The sequence below is a fragment of the Beta vulgaris genome, chromosome 5 (genome assembly GCF_026745355.1).
Source record: "Beta vulgaris subsp. vulgaris cultivar EL10 chromosome 5, EL10.2, whole genome shotgun sequence".
Taxonomy (NCBI): Eukaryota; Viridiplantae; Streptophyta; class Magnoliopsida; order Caryophyllales; family Amaranthaceae; genus Beta; species Beta vulgaris.
This window is the reverse complement of record NC_079206.1, coordinates 5893052-5914766: the sequence shown is the minus strand read 5'-3', so window position 1 is coordinate 5914766 and position 21715 is coordinate 5893052. Positions and strand designations below refer to the sequence as shown.

At 36.8% G+C, this 21715-nt stretch overlaps 1 protein-coding gene across 7 annotated transcripts; it reads right to left on the bottom strand.

The window, feature by feature from the left end:
• Positions 1–4758: 4758 nt before the first annotated feature.
• LOC104892403 (hypothetical protein) lies at positions 4759–20576 on the bottom strand. 7 transcript variants are annotated; one of them, XR_002039876.3, is made up of 5 exons: positions 20094–20573; positions 19830–19908; positions 11734–11802; positions 11450–11604; positions 4759–7746 (listed from the first exon to the last, which is right to left on the bottom strand). XR_002039876.3 is itself a non-coding variant. In XM_010678326.4 (4 exons), exons 1-4 carry the CDS (start codon positions 20420–20422, stop codon positions 11500–11502), a joined length of 582 nt encoding a protein of 193 aa, XP_010676628.1. In that variant the 5' UTR covers positions 20423–20573; the 3' UTR covers positions 11247–11499. The 7 variants fall into 7 exon arrangements, 2 of the variants coding, with proteins under 2 accessions (XP_010676628.1, XP_057250898.1); XR_007274622.2 differs by lacking the exon at positions 4759–7746 and adding an exon at positions 7807–8263; XR_789924.4 differs by lacking the exon at positions 4759–7746 and adding an exon at positions 9081–9315.
• Between the last annotated feature and the right edge of the window lie 1139 nt (positions 20577–21715).

Genomic DNA, 21715 nt, shown 5'->3' with positions numbered 1-21715 from the left:
ATTCAACATCAATGACAAATCCCCTCAAAAAACAAAAAAAACATCACTGACAAATTGTTTATATCAAACAGGAAAAAAAGTAGACATGACAAACTCACCTAATCCTTCCCTAAGTATTTCACTTTAAATAATAGGGTGCAACAAAACCATTTTTTTTATTATATTATTTTATATAAATATGTGTAATTAAGTAGAACATTATATTTCTTATCTAGCACTCCGGAGCGTTCGTTAGCTTTTGCCTTTTGTTTTTCACATTTGGTAAGAAAAGAAAAACAAACACCCAGTTTTTTACGATTTGTAAGACTATTATACCAATAATGTAGTGTAACAATGTAACTAACACAAAGTGTCTACGAACAAACCTAAACAGCGTTTAACAACAATTTTTTAAGAAATTGAAAATCTAATAGAGGTGAAAAACACTGCTCAAAAATTAGCAGTCTAGTTTTATGCCCAATTTCTGAGCTGGTGTATCCAACAAACTAGTATCCTAGCAGGAGTTGGTCTTTGCACCTATTATCTTTCCTAATAATAAAAAAAAGGCATTTTAAGGTCGCTTTTCATGATGCAATATAATTAATAAGTGCGTTAATATTTCATTTAAAATTTATCACAAAAATGCAACTTAATATGTGAGTAGTTATATATCTCCGACATGAATTGGTCGCTACTCCAACTTGTTCTAAAACAACAATACTGATAGTTGAAGATATTAGGGATATGAGGTGGGAAGCGACGCCACTACTCCAACCTCAAAAAAGCAATCTTGCTTGTATGTATATTTTGGTACTCCATTTGCACCTACTCTGGTTTCAATTTTTGTTCAGAAGACCAAATAAAAGAAAAACAACACAAGGTGAAAGAATTTACACACCAACTGAAAGAACACAGAAGACCAAATGAAAGAAAAACAACACAAGCTGAAAGAATTTACACACCAACTCAAAGAACACAAAAGACCAAATGAAAGAAAAACAACTAACACAAGCTGAAAGAATTTACACACCAACTGAAAGAATACAATAATCAACTGAAAACATCAAAAAATCAACAAACCTGTAAAGCTCCTCAAAGCTAAGACCACTAGCATTATGATTTTAAATCTCATGAATAGTGTGTTCCAATATCTTTCAAGTCGTCTTATTCTGATTACTCATTCTCTATCTTTCGCTCTCCTCCTTCCAAAAATTGCAAAAAAAACACACCAATTTCATTCAGTGATAGACATTAGCCCAATGACAACAAGTTGTGATAGACCTACCGGTGGCGACACAACGCCGGAGAACTGAAGGGAGGCGACGCAGCGACACTGGCTCAGATGAGAGAGAGAACAACGGTGAGGAGAGCGAGAGAAAAAACAAAGAATGTTTTCAGTAGTTGAGGGGGAATGAGTTTGGGTGTTTTTTGTTTTTGGGTTCTCATGTAATAGGACTTCTGTCTATAATAAGCTCTATGTATAGTGCCAAATCATGGAAGGAGGTCGAGGGCATTATCTTGCTCAGCCCGTCCGACGGAAAGTATTAGGTCAGAGGGTCTGACCCAATACTTTCACATAAGTTAAAACAACCCTTATTCTTTTGGCAAAAATTTCTCTCTTTTCTTACGTGGATATCACATATTACCTTCATTTCATAATATATGCACCATTTTTCTTTTTTAGATGTATCGCAAAACATGCACCATTTTCTCTTTTGGATGTTTCGCTATACATTCCCCTCTTTAAAACATAATCACACGGGTTTGAAATGCAATTATAACCCTCTCGCCTCAGTCCTCACCCTTGGTTTTTGTGCCTTATACAAAGGGTACATGTATTGTGAAAGGGAGATACTCCCTCCACCCAAAATATAATTCTCATATTTCATTTTGAGTGTATCAAAAGGTTCTTACCATTTCTATTGTTTGCATTTTAGAACACCACTTTTGGCTCTCCATTCCACATACATTTTGACACCCATATTTAATACTCCCTCGTAATACTCTCTCAATCTCATTGGCTGGGTATTAAAAAAACTTTTTACTCTCCCTCCTCTTTTCACATTTCCACTCATTATTTAATGTTTCCATTTTTTACGATCTCTATTATATACTTCCTCTGTATTTTTTTATCTTTCCTACTTTGAATTTGCACGTTTGCCAATGCACTTATTCTACGTTAAATATCTTTCATTACATATTAGTAAAAATTATAATAATTGAATATTAATAAAGTACTCATTGAGACGAATCAAACAAGACCCCACATGACTATATTTTTTCTTATATATCGAGAAAAATCTAAAAGATTCTCTCTACTTGTGAATATTGTCAAGATTCTAAGTGAGAAAGATAAAAAAAATACAGAGGGAGTAAACCAAGGGGAGTTATGATGTCCCCAATGAAATGTCTTTTTTATCCTTAGCTAGATATATATATATAATTGGATATTCAGATCTTGTACAATTATATCATTTTCTAATTTAAAGATGGGTCAAAAATTCCAATAGTGAACTAAATAAGCATTAACAACGTAACTTGACATAATGAGAAAAATGGTTACTAAATTAAAAAAAATTACAAATTTAATTTGACTACAAAACCTTACATCTAAATATTTATCTTGATTTCTAAAACTTTATAAATTACAGTAGTTTGTATAACAATAATTATAAATCACATTTCTATAATTATATTTTGATGAAATTTATTAAGAATAGACTCAAACAATTGACGCACGCATCGTGTGCATAGAAGACTAGTAATCAAGAAAAACAACTCCCTATGCAAATACACCATAATAATTGTTTCCTTAATTCTTGTCCTAAAATAGAACGGATACTACATTTTAAGACGGAAGGAGTATTAATTATTTGCCTAAGTAACGTACATGGACCCAAATTGAAATAACAACAGTATCTGTTTCTCTGGAGAATTCTTTTCCCAAGGACCACTAATGCCCACCCGAAAGGCGAAATTTCGTTTTGTTTGAACACTTGAAAAAGAGACCCGAATCCAAATATAAAATTGGTGAATATAGCAGAATCATTGTGGGGATCTACTTCTAAACCGTTACTAATAAACAACCTAAATGGTGACTTTGAAATGTAAAGAGATCCTAAATTTAAACCTTGAATATTCAACATCAATGATAAATCCCCTCAAAAGACAAAAAAAACATCACTGACAAATTGTTCATATCAAACAGAAGAAAAAACTAGACATGACCAACTCACCTAATCCTTCCCTAAGTATTTCACTTTAGAAATATAATATGGTGCAACAAAACCATTTTTTTAAAAAGTAATTTTGTTTTTCACATTTGGCAAGATAAGAAAAACAAACACACCCAGTTTTTAAGGATTGTAAGACTATTATACCAATAATGTAGTGTAACAATGTATAACTAACGCAAAGTGTCTACGAACAAACCTAAACATCGTTCAACAACAATTTTTTAAGTAGCGTTCAAATAACCAAATTGAAAATCTAATAGAGGTGAAAAGCACTGTTCAAAAATTAGCATTTTAAGGTCACTTTTCATAATGCAATATAATTAATGAGTGTGTTAGTATTTCAATTAAAATTTATTACAAAAATGTAATATGACAGTTCTCAAAATCTCATTTCATTATTTCGAATGTGATGATTTCTAATAAAGGTCGATCAAATTAAAAACGAGTCAGATCAGGTTTAATCCTAAAAATTTCAATTCGGAAAAATTAGAAACTTACTTCTCTAGCATCGACTCGAATACATTTCCATATGAGATCATTTTCATATTAATCTACTCTTAATATCTCAATCAAAATCCAAGTCAATAAAACCAAGGCTTACTCTCTCAATCAGAGAGCATTGCCATATTCAGATGGAGTAATATTCAAATTAATAATATGATAGCTGAATCCGGAAAAAAAATGTATACAACATATTATTTCTTATTAAAGCAACCTAACCCCAAGGCTAGTTTCGGGACAACTTTTTTTTTTTGTTTGGCATAGCATGTTCATCTTTATCCACCATTCTTTTTTTAAAAAAAAAATTCACTAAGATGAAGGAGACTCACCGAAGGGGAATAAGAAAAATATTTAAATGAGTCCTATAAAATTTGATCCCTAGACCTCAGAAATGAGATGAAGAGCGATGCCGCTACTTCACCACCTCAACCTCGAAAAAGCAATCTTACTTGTATGTGTGATTTGGTACTCCATTTGAACCTAGTCTGGTGTCAAGTAAAGAAAGTCTCATGACATCAAATTAGATACGCACACGACATGTCAAATGCCTATTGAAAGGATATTCTTCATTTTCTTGTTATTTAATCCTTTTAAGTTCTTTCGATGTAAAAAAAAATAAAAACAAAATAAAAAGCACATAGCCGAATGAGCTGGCCCATCCTACAGGCTCATTTTCGGCCTAGACCAAAATTTTAAGATCAGTTCAGCTCAGCTCGATCCGTGGCCAATTTGAGAAATAAGATCCAAGGACATGGCAAAGAACGTGATACTATGGAGCAATAAGGAGGTTTTCCATCTTCTTAGGCTTTTAACTCTTTTGGTGGCAAAGCCAAAGATGGGTTTGCCAAACTTTGTAATCATGAGTCTACCTGCCATCATTACCATTCAAGAAGAAGAAAAAAAAAGATGTACTCGTATTCTATCTCTCTCTCCAACCTATAGCCCACCATTTCACCATTTAGCTACATAATAATACTTTCATAATCCATAATCTCATTCTATATAAAGGATTTTACCTTCTCCAACTTTCCCCCCTCACCACTTTCTATTCACCTCCAAATTTAACTCATTTATACCTTCATTGCCTTGCTCTACTTGCTTCATTCCTTTCTATCAAACCTTAGTTAACAATAAAACTATGTGTACTGCAAAAGATTGGCTACAATCTCCCCCCACTTATTCCGATGGACGCCAACGATCTTCAAAGAGATCGAAAATTCGAGTTCGTTTTCTTATAGTAAGGTAAAGTGTTATCAAAATACATCTACTACGTCTCTTTTTTTTTCCATATTTAGTAATGTAACATACACTCATTTATCATACAACGCCCTCTTTTAAGTCACGTAAATAACAAACTACCCAACCTAATCCGCTCATGACTCCACGAACGAAGACTCGATCCCACAACCTCTGTGCAATAATACCATTAGCCTTTTTTTTTCTTACATGTTGTAACTCTATAATTTATACTCTAATAGCATTTCCATAAACATAATTTTGTATGTCACCCCTGTTCTATACGTATTTGTAGAATTTTACGATGATTTAACGTGTGCTTTCGTGGTACAGGAAAAGATATGAAGGAACGAATAAGGAGGATATGGAGCTAAAGAATCTCAAGTTGTACATACAGAACAGAAGTATTTTAGAAGAGAATGAAAAACTAAGGCAAAAGGCTATGTTACTTAGACAAGAAAACAAAGCTTTGTTTTCGGAGTTTCAGAAGAAAATCAACTCTTCTCAGCTGGAATTAGAACACCATATTGATCACTGAAGCTCATCTTAGTCTAATTTTTATGAGCTACATAATATAGACATATATGATTTGCTAGTATTTTCTATTCAATAGTTCTGAAGTATCAATTTTAGTATGTGTTTTCAAAGGGTAGATTAGGGGTAGATTAAGGAATAATCAGGAAAAAATTTCATTCAGCACTTTTTGTCATCTTTGCTCTAATTAAGATCTTGATTTCCTAAGTGAACTTTATGAATAGGTGTATAATCTTTAAAGTTGTATTAGTGGAGAAAAATGTAATATATAGGAGCTTTATTTTATTTTCTTCTTAACTTCCTTTTGATTGTAGCATGCTAATTAAAACTGTTTAACTGAAAAGACCAATTGGAATTTATACCCTATGAAGCACGTAAACTTCTAAGATAAGTGGTTCCCCTTTACAAGGACGTTTTCGTTCCTAAACCCCAGCCATTTCCGTACTCCATTAATTCATAGCAATCAAAGGTGCACTTCAGGAAGAATGTGCACGATAGCATGCAAATGCAATTAAAATTCTATATCTTTTCAATTAAAGTTTACAAAATTACCTGATTCTAATTTGATTTATTTTGCTTTTCAGACTAGATCCCAAAGTAAAATGTCAATTTTTATTTGAATCATCAAAACAAAAAAGGATTATTCTCTTTTATAAAAAAATCATCCCAATATCTGAAAAGAGCATATGTAGAAAAAAGTAGGAGAAAATGACAAAAGGAAGTGAAAAAAACAAGCAACCCCACAGGCCACAGCATAATGTAGATGAAGTTTTTTAGCTACAAATTTTGCCTCAAAAGGAGGCACCTTTAGTTAACTATAGTAGTGGTAGTGAAGTCACAAGAAACAAGTTTCACACATCTCCTAAAATTCAGCTCTTACAAGACTGAATGTACTTGCAGTTATCAGTGTATAGATGAAGAACAAAATAAACAGTCTTTCAGATTTTAAAGCACCAAAAGTGAAAGTAAATAAAGGAAGGGACAAAAAGGATCCTCTTCACTTTGCAGTTTAGTAATTGGTAAAATAAGGCTTCATATATAAAAGACTGAAAGAGGTTAATTATTGTACACTGCCTTCAATAAATATGTAGGACACAGGGAGTTCCACTACATAATCCAGTTTTTTTTTACTTGTTTTTATCCCCATTTAACTCCACGGCAATGGTTGTCGCGGTATAAAATGAAAAAAAGTCCCAAGACCGAACTCATGAGAGCTTAGAGTAGGCTTGGAACCACCTATGTGATGCAGGTCAAGACCTACCTTAAATGTTTAATTTAATAAATCCGGTGAATCCTTGTAAATTCCACGAACCTGTTTTATTATTATTAGGACTTTCACCAAACTTCAACTTAAATATGTTCATGCGCTTGGGAGTAAAGGGAAAGGTAAGAACTGAGCCTCTACTCTCACTTGGCAAAACTCGAACTCCGAATCTCTAGAATATGAGGACAATGGGGTGAGAAACTTACCAAGTGAGTCAAACTTTGTTTGATATGTTCTCTTCAATAATGCCTGCTTATTTACGAAAAACGTTACAAAATAATACTAGTTGTTGTCGGTAGTAGATATGGTGTTGTTATTATGTGATCCATTTGTAGTTGCAAGTCCATTCTACTTATCATTATCATATGTATTAAAGGGATTGTAGGTAAAGATAGTACTAGTAATAAATGAGTCAATATCTTACTACTACTACTATAATTACGTAGCAATAGTAGTGGTACTAAGTGTTATATAATCTTATCTTTTGTTGAATATCCATCTTACACCAATATTTATTTGCTACAGAAAAATTCGCAAATCATGCTTGCAGTAATAAAAAGTTTAGTAGTTTCCAATTAATGTAAAATTAGTTTTGAGCAAAAAAAGCATATTGTATACCCGAATGTATTGGAATGAATTAACAACAATTTTGACAACAAAAACTTTCTATTGTTTGATTCTCCTACCCCACGTCAGTACTTAATGTATAAAGTAAAAATAAATTTTCACCAGCATGTAAATTGAGTGAACAAACTAAATCCGAATTGAGGCAGTACTTCCCTGTGTTAATTGGATTCTTCATGTCACTTCAAGTATCCATGTTGGATCCTCGACACTCGAACATGGGTACAACACTTAGACACTTCATTTTGAGCCAACATCATTGAAAGTTTTCACAAAAAAGTCGAGTCCGACTAGACACATCCCCAAGCTGGACATGGATACCCGAATGTCTAGGGAAACAAAGTAACGCCATTCTTTGTCACCTTCATCAAACTATGAAATTTTCCATTTCAAAACGATGACAAGATATCTAAATTTTAAATTACGAAGATATAAAGACGTGTAAAAAACTTTATTTAAAGTGGGACTCGCCCCTCTCCTATTTGACATCTGAAAATAGTCTAAAGTTTAGATATCTACTTCATTCACAATGATAGTACACAGTAGAAACTTCGCAATCGAGTGAATGTTCACCTTTCTTTGCCCACCTTTTGATGGTATAGTAAGGGGAGCATCTTGTCAAAATGCAATCATGACCAAAAGCTCTTCCACACATCCCATAATTTTTACTGGGAAATAGTTTTCAAATTTCTTATCCAAGTTTTCCCCATAATTTAAACAAAAACACTATGTTACCTAGACTTATATATCCAAGTATTTGACTCGGCTATTTTATTAAAAATGAAGTGTCCAAGTGTTCGTATCCACGTACGAGTGTCAATGATCTGACACGAATACTTGAGGTGAATTAGTCCATGTAACTAAGCAAAAACACAAGGATCTTACAAGTCTGATTAAATTAAGAGACAAAAAAATTATGAGTCAAAGCAATGATAGTAGTAAGTAGTAACAATTCTAAAAACACAACTGACGTAAGAAATACACTGAACTACACAAAGATTGATACTTGTAAAAAGAACAGTTAGTCTACAGACGCGGCAAAATAATCATTAACCACGACTCCTTTTGCAAAATTATACTTTATGTTAATGCAAGTATGATCAAAACCATTTTCCCACACTTCGTAATTTTAGCCAAATAATGAGTAAGAAGTAATCTTGGTACACTTAAATAAACGTTGTCAGCCAAACATTTTTGCAACTTGCAGATAGTGCTGTCTAGGTATTACTCTATTTGTTTAGTGTTGTATAGAAGTGGTCTCCACTACAAAATAGAAAAGAGGCCTTGCAAAACTGACATATTCTTGATGATGAAATCTGAATTACTCAGCCAAAATATACAATTTTACCCAAAATTATATGACCCCACTCCAATGAAATCTAAATATTTTTGTGACTAATATTTTTTATAATTGAATTTAGCATTAAGGACTTGTTCTCATTGATATAAAACAGCTGAACTGAACTAAACTAAACTGAACTGAATTGAACTGAAATGAATAAAGATATGTGAGAGTAAAAGTATTGTACAGAGCTGAACTGAACCGAAAATAAGTTGTGGGAAGAACAAGCCCTAAAGGTAAAGAGCCGAATAAGCGGTAAAACATCAAAAAGGAGTTTAAGAGGACTCTTTAAAGGGATAAAACTTGGTCGATCTAGTGGAATTTAATGCACTAATAATAGAATATAATGCAAGGTAGAATCCACTTCGATATTAACAATTCCTTATTTTTTTAATGATCTATTAGAAGTGAATAATCCATGCAGTAAATAGATATAGTTATATTTCTTGTATCATAACAAGTTAATTGACAATAGACATAAATAAGACCGCGCTAATCCAAAACACTCATCAGAGAAATATTATCCAAACTGAATCCAATTCATATGTAGTACTTGTTCAGTTGTTTGCCACATCTAATTAGAACTCTCACTCTTCTTCCTGTCCAAAGCATAGGAAATAAAACCAACACATAAGTTCAAATTGGAGCTAGTTTATGATATATTTTGATTTGTTTAGTGGTTCCACTTTAACTTTTATACTATTCGCAATGACAATGCCCCGTTGTGGCCATAATCTTTTACACTATATATTTTAAATATATATTATTGGATTTGTCTCATTATATATTATATCAGAACAACGAGTTTTTTAAAAGTATATATTTAAATAAAATTAACTAATAAATTTGTAAAGATATTAATAATTAAAGTTGTGCATTGTTTAACATGAAAGTCAAAGTGAAGCAATTAAAAAATCAACAGGAAGTCATTGGTAGTTGTCATTGATACTTTATGTGATAATACTTCTTTTTTAAAAAAAAAACCACATACATTACTAATTTATATATTTGGTACAGATGGAAACCGGGAAACCTACTCCAAAATTCAAATGTATGGTACAAATAGTAGCGAAACAACTCATTTCAGAACAAAAATGCTAACTAGAGACAGGTTCCCCGGTGAACCAAAGAGAGGAATTGGTAATGAGGCTCACACCAAGTGGATTTACCATATAACCCCTCTCGAAAATCGAGACGGTTCTCCATAGGGTTCTCCATATAGCCTCACTCTTTCATACTCCACCCCTCCATCACCCAAAGAAAATTTTGAGTCCAATCTATTGAAAGGTGTTGTTTAGGTAATTTAAGTAGGCATTGAGGCATAGGAGGGATATGAATACGCTGGCCTCACCGCCATATATGCAGCCAAAAAAATATACATTAGGAAAACAAAGTCTTATAAATTATGACAACCTTGGCAATCTGCACTATACTATTCCTCTAGTCAAAATCTATATAGTAGGACTTGCACATATCACCTCAAAGTCCAAACATAGATCTCAATTCTCAAAATCAAATTCAAACATGCATGAACTTGACTAGAAACAACCTCATTTGTCCTAACTTAAAATAAGTCCATAAAAGGCAAAAAATGAAGGCAAGGTGTACAGAAATTCAACAAAGTTTTGCTCTACAATCATGTTAATTTTAGAATATAACGCTTACGTAAAGAAAACAGATTGTGCTGGCTATTTTCACCAATTAACACATGACATCCTAAAAACTTCTAGCACATTCATTCAACCGAACAAGGTAAAATCAACATCATAACTGTATGGGTACGCAAAGCAGCCCATAGGACCATCATGTCCCCATGCAGAACGTCCTGGAAGGACACATCTCTAATCTGCCGATAACACCTGCTAGCGATGCTAGCAGCAAAGACAGTTAGCTACCTTAATCACCAACCAGATATTGCCAAGAATCACAGGGTCACTCATAAAACCAGTATAGAATCCCCTCCACTAGCTCACTCAGGTACCTTTTGAATCCTTAACCCTCAGCTTAACATAACTTATCATCCTCTACTCACACATCAAAGGTGGTTTCGTTGGTCAACCCCTGACCGTTACGTGAATTCTCTTGCAGACTCGATATACAATGCATAAGACTTCAGTGTTCCATCCCAAAGTTCCACATGATACCATCTCGGAACAATGAACTCTTTCATTCTTGCCAGATAGCCTGAAGTTAAGAAGCAGGTGCATGAGCTTTTTGCTGGCAGGGTCCACTGCCTTAGCCAACTCCAAATGGGGCAAAAAACAGAACAGCTATGGCTTATAAGTATCAGAGGTCAATATAGCTATAAATTATCTGATACACACGTATTTTCTGGCATCATCTCATCTGTATTCTACCCCTGTTCTTAATAAATCGGGAATAAGTCATAGAGATTTAGTTGCCCCAGCCATTCTGTAAACTGTAACATGTGCGAGAACTTGCTATGAGACCCAAATATTTAAATAAATATTTTATATCTATCTTTTTATAAAGAAGGTAATAAAAAACCAATTATATATGAAAGTTCATAGAAGATGTCAAACTGCAATTGCATTCACGAGAAAAATAGTAAGTTACAAGTTCATACTTCTACAACGAGGTGCTACTATTGATAAAGGAAAAGAGCTTTTCCATTAAAATCAGAAAGAAATACAGAACAATGGAGAAAGGAGAATCAAAACAAAGAAAAGAGTATTTTACAGAAAGACAACAAACTGATGAGAGAAAAAATACCTCAAATCCAATACTTGCAGGACACTAGAATGATGGTTCCAATGAGATCTTCATACATTCTCCGTGTGGCTCTGTGATTTGTATATGCGGAAGGCAGCAATACACATAGTGGCATTGCCAAAAGTAGTCAATGCAGCTTGAAGCGCCACCAGTACCTTCAAATAATCAAAAGTAAAAAGTAGTTAAGATGCCATGAGTAACTTAACGTAGTTCAGTCTTTAGAATGAAGCCAAAATCGTTGCCAATTCCCCATTACTAGATTCACAAACGAAATGATAATATACCTCAAGTGACTCCGCATTGTAAAAGAAATGCCATGTACAAGCACACATTGCTCCCCCAAGTAAGGGTACCTAAACAAATATCAGATTTGCAAATTTTATAAAGACAGTGATTTACAAGCACTACGTTAAAATCAAGGCATACTCAGTAACATCTAATGTTTAAACAAAAGTTACAAGAGCAAATGAGCAGGTACCATACGTTAGCTACAGCAGACAAGTATAGGTTCTTTTGATTTTGAACAATTCATCTACTATTCAATTCCAATTTGTCAATAAAGTCCAGGGGTTTTGTATCATGCACTGAGTACAGGTTAGAGCACATTACTAGTTTCTTGTAAGTTGTAAGACTTGTAAGCAGTACCTCTAAAGTAGCTTCAATCCTTAAAATAGCTTGCTTTTTCCCTTTTTTCTTTGGTAATTAATAGAAATTTTATTAGTCCAAAATTATGCATACAAGCTATGCATCCAGAGGAAAGACCCCAAGATTTGCTATTTATGAACCACTATACCATAGATTGTATTAGTGTCTTACTAGTCAGAGGAAAGACCACAACGTTCATGACACATCCAGCCTTTCAAACAATTAGACGTACATCATTGTTTTCCTACCTCATTCAATGAGATATTATCTGGACTTGAGATATATCCCACTACCATTTCCATCAAGATAACAACATACAATAAAGGAAACAATAGAAAATTGTCAATCTTGCTTAGCTGGAAAATTACATTACCCCCGGATCTGATCTGACCAAACTTGTAAATTCTTCCAGAATTTGAAGATCAAAACGTTGAAAGTTCCAAAACTGAAGGCAGTGTGAGCATTACAGTGGTGAAACCTCAGCCGAAACTGAGAGCTAGAGATACTTGATGACGTTGCAAGGTCTTAAGTTAATGGTTAACAATGTAGGGTTCCTATTTCCTTCAAAAGGAAAACCTTCCTAAATTGCAGTTAGTTATACTCATCTTCATACTGCTCAATCTCTTGGAATCTTTCGGAATTAAAACTAATATCTTTGTGCACATCTGCTTTCAAAGATGAGAGAAGCATGTCACCTAACTAAATCGACAAACTCGGGGACAAGAATTTGGAATGGCTTGATCACGATCGACACCTCTGTTTTGGCAAACAGATCACGGTTATAGGCACAGGAATGGAACCTTCACAGGACTTTAAGCTCATATAACCCACTATCCTGTTATACCTTATCGTTTCCATGTATAGGAGGTTGTGTTGGGTGTTCAATCTTCACATAGCAATATCGCATCAGGAACATCTTGTGTAATGAATCAACTAGGTTCACGAAAATTCAGTAGCAATCAAATGAGACAGAAACAGAAAGATAGTATATTAAGATAATTTTCCACAGCTTTCGAGGAGCTGGGTTCCTCCTAAGAACAAACATCACTCAATATTTTCTAGATGATCTCCTAAATACAACCTTCTACTATTTATAGACTTACTCCTATGCACTGCCCTAGAAAATATCTGGACAACGGTATTATTCTGAGCAAAAGACAAAATAGCTAGAATATTAGTAAAGACAAAATAGCTGTCATTCCAATCATTGCCTCATCATGAGCCAGCTCACCCTTCTAGAACCTCCTTTACTTCTTTTGGCGCCTTGAGTAAACAAACCTCAGTGGTGGTTTAGGCACGTGCATGACATTACCTGCGGCCCAAAGTTTCACCTTGTCCTCAAGGTGGAAGGTAGGGAACCTTTGATCCATTGATGCCAGATCTTCCCATGTAGCTTCACTTTCTGGTAGTTGCTTCCACTTGATGAGGACTTCCATAGGTTTCTCATGTCCTGGTGTTCCATAGCGAGCATCTAAGAGTGCTTCTGGTTCTACCATGAGTTCCAAGTCAGAGTTCAATTGTTCAGGCAGCTGAGTGGGGGGAATGTGGTTGCCCTTTGCTGGTTTCAATTGGGAGATGTGAAACACGGGATGTATTTTGCTGCTTGGTGGTAATTCCAATTTGTATGCCACTTCCCCTATGCGATCTGTAGCCAGGAAGGGACCATAATAGCATGCAGCGAGCTTTTCATAGGGCCTTCTGGCTAGGGATCTCTGTCGATAAGGCTGCAGCTTAAGATACACATAGTCACCCACTTCAAACTGTAATTCTCTTCTCTTTTTGTCAGCCCCAAAATTTCATCTTCTGTTGAGCCCTCAACAGATTCACTCTTAAGTCATCCAATAAGACATCTCGTTCCTGCAGTAGGTTATCCAAGGAACCCACAGGGGTTTGATTGTGTCCGGCCCTGATGAGGGGGGGAGGGTCCCTCCCATATAGAGCCTTAAAGGGTGTCATCCGAGTGGACACATGAGGTGAAGTGTTATACCAAAATTCTGCCCATGGCAGCCAGCTTGCCCACCTTCTTGGTTGCCCATTCACGAAGCACCTTAAATAGGTCTCAAGGGCTTTGTTTACATTCTCGGTTTGTCCATCCGTTTGTGGATGATATGCCGTGCTGCGCTTGAGACTCGTACCATGTAGCTTAAACAATTCTCTCCAAAACATACTCATGAAGATTTTGTCTCGATCAGATATGATGGATGCAGGAAATCCGTGAAGTCTCACAATTTCTTGAATGAACACCCCTGCTACAGTAGCTGCTGTAAATGGATGTTTGAGGCTTATGAAATGGGCAAATTTGGTGAAACGGTCCACCACCACTAGGATAGTATCGACCCCTTTTTAGGGGGGAAGACCCTCAATAAAATCCATAGTAATATCTTCCCAAACCTGATTGGGCAGTGGTAATGGTTGGAGGAGGCCTGCTGGGCTTTGCGTGGAGGCTTTGTTCTGCTGACACACTTGACATTCTTTCACATATTGGGCTACCATTCTCCTCATTCCAGCCCAGTACCATTCAGAAGCCATACGCAAATAGGTTTTAAGATCTCCGGAATGTCCCCCATTTGGGCTATCATGGTAGAAAGTTAGAAGCTTGTGAACCAGAGGCGATTTTGGAGGTAGCACTATGCGACCCTTATATAAGACCAGCCCATTTTCCACCGTAAATCCCTCCATGTGTGGCCCTCTCTCCCTTAAATCTGCCACTAATTGTTGTATGTATGGATCCCCTTGCAATTGGGCCTGCACTTCCTCTAGGTTTGGGCCACTGCTAGATAATATAGCCTTAAATTCAATGGAGGCAGAGCCTTGTCTCGAGAGTGCGTCCGCCACGCTGTTGGCTTCTCCAGGCTTGTAATGGATCTCAAACTCAAACCCCATTAATTTACTTACCCAGCGTTGGTATTCGGCCCCTACCTCCCGCTGCTCCATTATGAATTTCAAGCTTTTCTGGTCCGTTCTTATCACAAATCGTCTACCCAACAGGTAGTGTCTCCACTTTTGCACAGCCAATACAATCGCCATAAGCTTCTTCTCGTAAATTGATTTAAGACGCCCACGATGGCCCAACACATGGTTGTAATATGCAATGGGCCTGCTGTTTTGCATAAGCACAGCCCCTAAGCCATATCCCGAAGCATCTGCTTCGATGATGAACTGTTGTGTGAAGTCAGGCATGGCCAATACGGGGGATGCTACCATGGCTTTCTTCAAGGTTTCAAAGGCTTGAGTGGGTGCTGCAGTCCATGCGAAACTATCCTTTCAAAGCTGATCAGTGAGAGGTGCAGCAATCTTGGCATAATTCGCTATAAATTTGCGATAGTACCCGATGAGGCCCAAAAAACCCCTTAGCTCCCTGATGGACTGTGGAAGGGCCCAAGCTACCACAGCCTTTACTTTATCTTGATCCGCAGCTACCCCTTGGGCTGAAATCACATGTCCCAGATACGCTATTTGTTGTTTTCCAAATTCACACTTGCTCATATTAGCATACAAGCTGTTTTCTGCCAAGGTACACAAGACTTGCTCTAAATGATGGCTGTGAGTTTCTGCATCAGGACTATATACTAATATGTTGTCGAAGAATACCAGTACGAATTTTCTTAAAAATGGCCTGAATACCTCGTTCATGAGGGATTGAAATGTGGCTGGAGCATTCGTTAAACCGAACGGCATTACAAGGAACTCGTAGTGACCTTCGTGATACGAAAAGCCGTTTTGTGGACATCTTCCCTTCTTACTCGTATCTGATGATATCCGGACTTCAAGTCCAGTTTAGAAAAAATGGTCGACCCCCATAATTCGTCTAGCAACTCATCTATTACCGGGATGGGATACTTGTCCGGAACTGTTTCTTTGTTGAGTGCCCGGTAATCTACACAAAAGCACCATGACCCATCTTTTTTTTTAACAAGATGTACCGGACTAGAAAAAGGGTTGGTTGAAGGTTGGATGATACCGGCAGCCAACATATCACTTACCAATTTTTCTATTTCGCTCTTCTGTACTTGTGGGTAACGGTAGGGTCTTACTGATACGGGGTTGCTCCCTTCTTTCAACACAATGTTGTGCTCTCTTCCCCTTGATGGGGGAAGTCCTCTGGGCATATTGAACACGTGGTGATACTGTTTGATGATGGGTTGTAGATTGCAAGGCACGACAATTTCCATACTCCACTCGTCCCCTATTTCTCTCCCTTCACTGTGGTTCATTTCCACCAAGATCCCTGCCTTTCTACTCTTAAGGCCCTCAACATAGCTTTTAGTGAGATTCGAGTTCTATCCAAGGAGGGATCACCCTAAAGTGTCACCTCTTCTCCCCCACTTTTGAATTTCATCACCTGAGATTTCCAGTTGGTGGTCACTGACCCCAACTTTTCCAGCCACTGAACTCCTAAGATGACATCGGAGTTTCCTAATTCAAGAGGCAAGAAGTCTTCTTGAATTATAAGCCCTTGCATTTCCACCATTACTCCCCTGCAATTTCCTTTCCCCTTCACCATGGTACCGGTGCCTAAGGAAACGCCAAAATTGGTGTCACCTTGTAATGGAATTTCCAGCTTTTCTACTGTCTTTAGAGAAATAAAGTTATGCGTGGCCCCCGGGTCCACCATAACTACCACCTCGCACCCATTGATGAGGCCCATGAGTTTCATTGTTTTCGGGTTTGTTAAACCCACTACCGAGTTCAGGGATAGTTCCACCGTGGCGATGGTGGCGTCGGTTTCAGCGCCTGGTGCTTCATCATCCTCCTTTTCTTCTGGTGGGGGGTCCTCTTCTCCATCAAGAACAAGGATGCTAAACTCTTTTTTCTGACAACGGTGTCCTTGCGACCATTTATCGTCACAACGGAAGCACAACCCATTTTCACGGCGATCCTGTAATTCTTGCTCCGACAGACGACGCACAGGTGGCTGGTTTCGCAGGTTTGAGTAGGTGTTTGTGATGGGGTTGGTTTTCGTGTTTGTCATCTGGTAAGGGGTGGGGTTACTTTTTGGGTAAGTGGGGATAGTTTTGGTATAGTTTTGGGCTGGGTTCTTTGCGTGGTTAATAAAAGATGAGGATAAGGTTAGGTTTTTGGGCTTGGTCATAGTGGTTTGGCTATTTATTTTGACTTCAGCTTTTAATGCCAAATCCATGGCCTGGTCCACACTAATAGGGCCCAATAAATGGACCTCAGCTTTTATATTCTCCTTCAACCCTTTTATAAATTGGCCCATTACTATAGATTCTGGCAGATTATCCAGTGGTGCTGCATACTCAATAAACCTCCTTTTGTAATCCATCACTGTCCCTTCCTGCTCCAAGGTCAACCATTGTTCATAAAGTGACCCTTTGTGAGTGGGTCTGAATTGCCTGAGTAACAGAGTCTTCATCTCCTCCCAACGTTGCACCGGTTTTCGGCGGTGCTCCCACTGGTACCACGCTTCGAGAGATACTACAGCAGCCTCCAGTTTTTCGTCTTCCTTAAGTCGATAAAACTCAAAGTACCTCTATGCCTTTAGTATCCATCCATCCGGGTTCGACCCATCAAAGAGTGGCATATCTAGCTTCCTAAACCTCCAATTTCCGGTCTTTACCGTTACCGGTGGGTCTCCGTTATGAAGGAAAAGATTTCCAGCCCCCTCTCCTGCTATAGATTCCGTTCTCTCTCCACTCGGGGTGGCCGACGCCTCAGGCATGGTGGCCTTTAGTGTCAGCAAGGACGTCTTTATGTCTTCTTGGAACTTCCTCTGTTCGTCTCGGAGCTGCCCCAGCAGAAGCTCCGTGTTCTCCCTGGCTCGATTCATCCTCCCTTCGAGCCTCTCTCCCAACCCTTGTTGGTTGTTCAACATCTTCGTAAAGGCAGCGTGCAAGCCATTAAAGTCTTGCTCCAACTGCTCCAACCGTTGTTGCTGCGTGGGTGCCATGTTTCTGAGAGTATGGTCCTCTTAGGATCTTAGATGCTCTGATACCAAGTTGTAATGAATCAACTAGGTTCACGAAAATTCAGTAGCAATCAAATGAGACAGAAACAGAAAGATAGTATATTAAGATAATTTTCCACAGCTTTCGAGGAGCTGGGTTCCTCCCAAGAACAAACTTCACTCAATATTTTCTGGATGATCTCCTAAATACAACCTTCTACTATTTATAGACTTACTCCTATGCACTGCCCTAGAAAATATCTGGACAACGGTATTATTCTGAGCAAAAGACAAAATAGCTAGAATATTAGTAAAGACAAAATAGCTGTCATTCCAATCATTGCCTCATCATGAGCCAGCTCACCCTTCTAGAACCTCCTTTACTTCTTTTGGCGCCTTGAGTAAACAAATCTTAGTGGTGGTTTAGGCACGTGCATGACATCTTGTGGTCAAGGCATCACATGGACAGTGATGTGGATTATGAGATTTCATAGATGCTATCATCATTTCAAGCACCTACAGATTTCGACAATGAAGGCATACAAATGTCTAATTTTGACACTTTGATATTTTTTTAATATTCCAGATTATATCTCCCTCTGTTCTTATTTAATAGTTACATTTTGATCTTCACGCTTGCTGATGTAAAACTTTGAGCATTGACATTTTTAATTATGCATGTAAAAAGTATCAAAAGTTTATATTTCAAAAATACATATTGAAACGAATTAAACAAGATCCTATATGACTTTTTCCCTTACGTAGAAAGCACAAATGATGGTCAAAGTGGTGAATGTGAATAGTGCAAAAATACCAAGTGTAACTATCAAAAAAGAGCAGAGAGAGTATATAACATCCTACAAAACATGTGTGCTTATTACTAAAAGTGTACCACTACATCAAAAGCAGTCATATATCATCACATTAGAAAATTAGGCCACACTGTTCATTGTTGGATCACAAAAAGAAAATGCAAACATCATCAAATGCAATGACAACACCCTAACTAGCATTCACAATGAGCTCAAGCTTCGGGTAGTTCACCCGACTTGTCAAATCCACATTTTGAGCTCTAGCCAAACTTTGAACCTTCAACTCAATATTATCAAGTTTAACTTATTGACTTGCTCAACATAGCAACCTAAAAATTACTTTCTCAATTTATAACATTCCTATCTCTATACTTTTTTGATGTCCTCCTAAGTATCATCTAAATTCTTGACAAGTTAAAGAAAAACTACAATAGTAAAAAAAAATATATACTTCCATTCGTGAGCCTACCGATTTTTTAGTAGCTTGCCAGCCAGTCAGGCTCATAGCATTATCACCTCAAACCCTAATACATTGCACTTATTTAAAACTAGAAGTTTATCTAAGCTTCAATGACAAACCCATACCCAAGATCATAGTTCCCCTAGTAACCCATTTATGAAAGCATCAATCACAATATTATAGCATTATAAACAGTAGCTAAAAGCACAATTTTTTATGTAAGCTTCAATCACAACGGCTAGATGGTGCACACACTAATATATAGAGCATGGTGCGCACATGTACATAACAAGCCAAATGTACATGGATAACAAGCCAAATAAACATATGTACATGGATACCAAGCCAAATGAACATACGTACATCTCTGTTGGTACATGTCATTGACTCATTGGTTTTGGTCTTTGTGTTCATAATCTAGTTTTTCATGTTCATCATGGCGTATGGTTCTTATCATACGGACGTGTGTATGTACTGATTTGGGTCAATCACAAAACATACCCAAAATCACAAAATTGCAGTAGTTACAACTTACAAGCACAAACTCAAACTTACCATTCCCCAAGTAAGACCTTTCCAAGATTCCTTGCCAGGTTTCTCCCCATATTGCCACACCAAAGCCATTGCTATCACCCTTTAAGAACATCAAAACCCAAATAACAAACATATCATTACATTTTTTTATAAAAAAAAAACCCCAGAGAAATTAAACCAAAACCCATTAAGAAAAAGCAACTAAAATTACAATATAACCAATTACAGCACTTAAAATCATAATTAAAAAACACAATTAAGAGAGAAAAGTTGAGACCTGCTCACCATTCGACAACACTGGACACATGGATAGCCCAGGTGGGGAGAGAGAGGGCATTTTCAGGTTCATGAAGCTCAATTGAAGACAACAATGGCGGAGAATTTGCAGCAATGGCGGGACCCACCAAAGCCAGAGCAACACCAGCGGTTAACAAAGCAGGAACCCATGTTTTGTTTTTGCGAATACAACAAATGATGGTGTTTCGGGTATAATTGGGGCGAGAAATCCTGGGTAAACGGAGTGTTGCGTATTGTGGAGGAGAGAGAAACCGGATTATGGGAGATGGGCTTAAATTTGAGGGATACAACGACGAAGTAATACTACTAGATAACATGGCTGCTTTGGAGTTGAGACGGTAGACTATTAGACTTGGATCATTTGATTTCAGCTTTCAAGTGCAATCTTCTTCAGGCAAGGAAAAATAGAACTAGGAGGCCTTTCGCACGAGGGAAATATCTCATTGAACGTTTATCAAAATATGATGAAGAGTAGAAGTATTACAATCATCTATAATAAAGGAAGAAGTAACTAAGTGGCCGATATTGGCGATTCTATCCGCCACTTTATTGGCTTCTCTACAAATGTGCTTGATGCTTCAAGAGTTGAAATACAATTACATATTGGGGTTGTTTGGCGGTTGGCTGTTGGCTGATTTAGTTGACTTGTTTAACTGACTGGAAGCATTTGGATGTATGTATTGTTTTTTAAGTTGGTTGTTTAAGTCAGATGTTTGCAAAAGTATTTGGCAAAAATAATTGTGGTTGTTGGATGTTTATTAGAGGGTTTGTGGGCCAAGAAGCCAAAAGTCAATTCAAAAAACTGTTCCAGACAGCTTTTCATTTTGGCTTAAAAGTCAGCTTTTCAGTCAACCAAAAAGTCAATAACCAAACACTTTTTTTGGCTATTTGACCAAATTGAAAAGCCAAAAGCCAATGAAAAAGCCATTTACCAAACATGGCCATTAGCTACCTTTCACATAAGTTTGTGACACTTGAATAGTTGAACTTGGTTTGCAAGGGAAAACAATCACAATAATTATTGGAGCATAATCTAATGTGATTATTGGAATAATTTAGGACCATGGTAGTGGTTAATAACTTAGTAATTTACTTAAAAGAGTTCTTCACTTCGATTAATGAGTTAACCACCAAAGTGACTACAATTATCTTGCTCTAATAATTCTGTCAATAGGATAAGCTTAATCATGTTTTTCTCATGTGAATTCTTTTATAGTTTCTCATCATAAGTCATCGACCTAAGAGTGAGTAATCTCTAACTTCAAGTTTTTGAATGACATTACCAATTAACGGAATTTGTTACCAGGCCCCGCATCCTCCTTCCTCAAGCAGTTGTGTGGCTCATCTCTCAAATTATATATCTCCCTAATTCGTTGCATCAAATTGAAGACCTATAGGGTTCAAAATTTTCTTTTGGAAACAAGTATATGCCTCTTAATTACCTAATTGTGGGGTTAGGGTTTATAATTTTGGAAATTTTGCAAATTAGAGTTTATATAATTAGAGCATTAGGCTTAATTATGCATAGGGTTATGAATTGGGATAATTGTTCATCAATTTGGTGAGGAAATTCGGGAATAGGGATTGAAATTCTACTATGGAAAAAAATA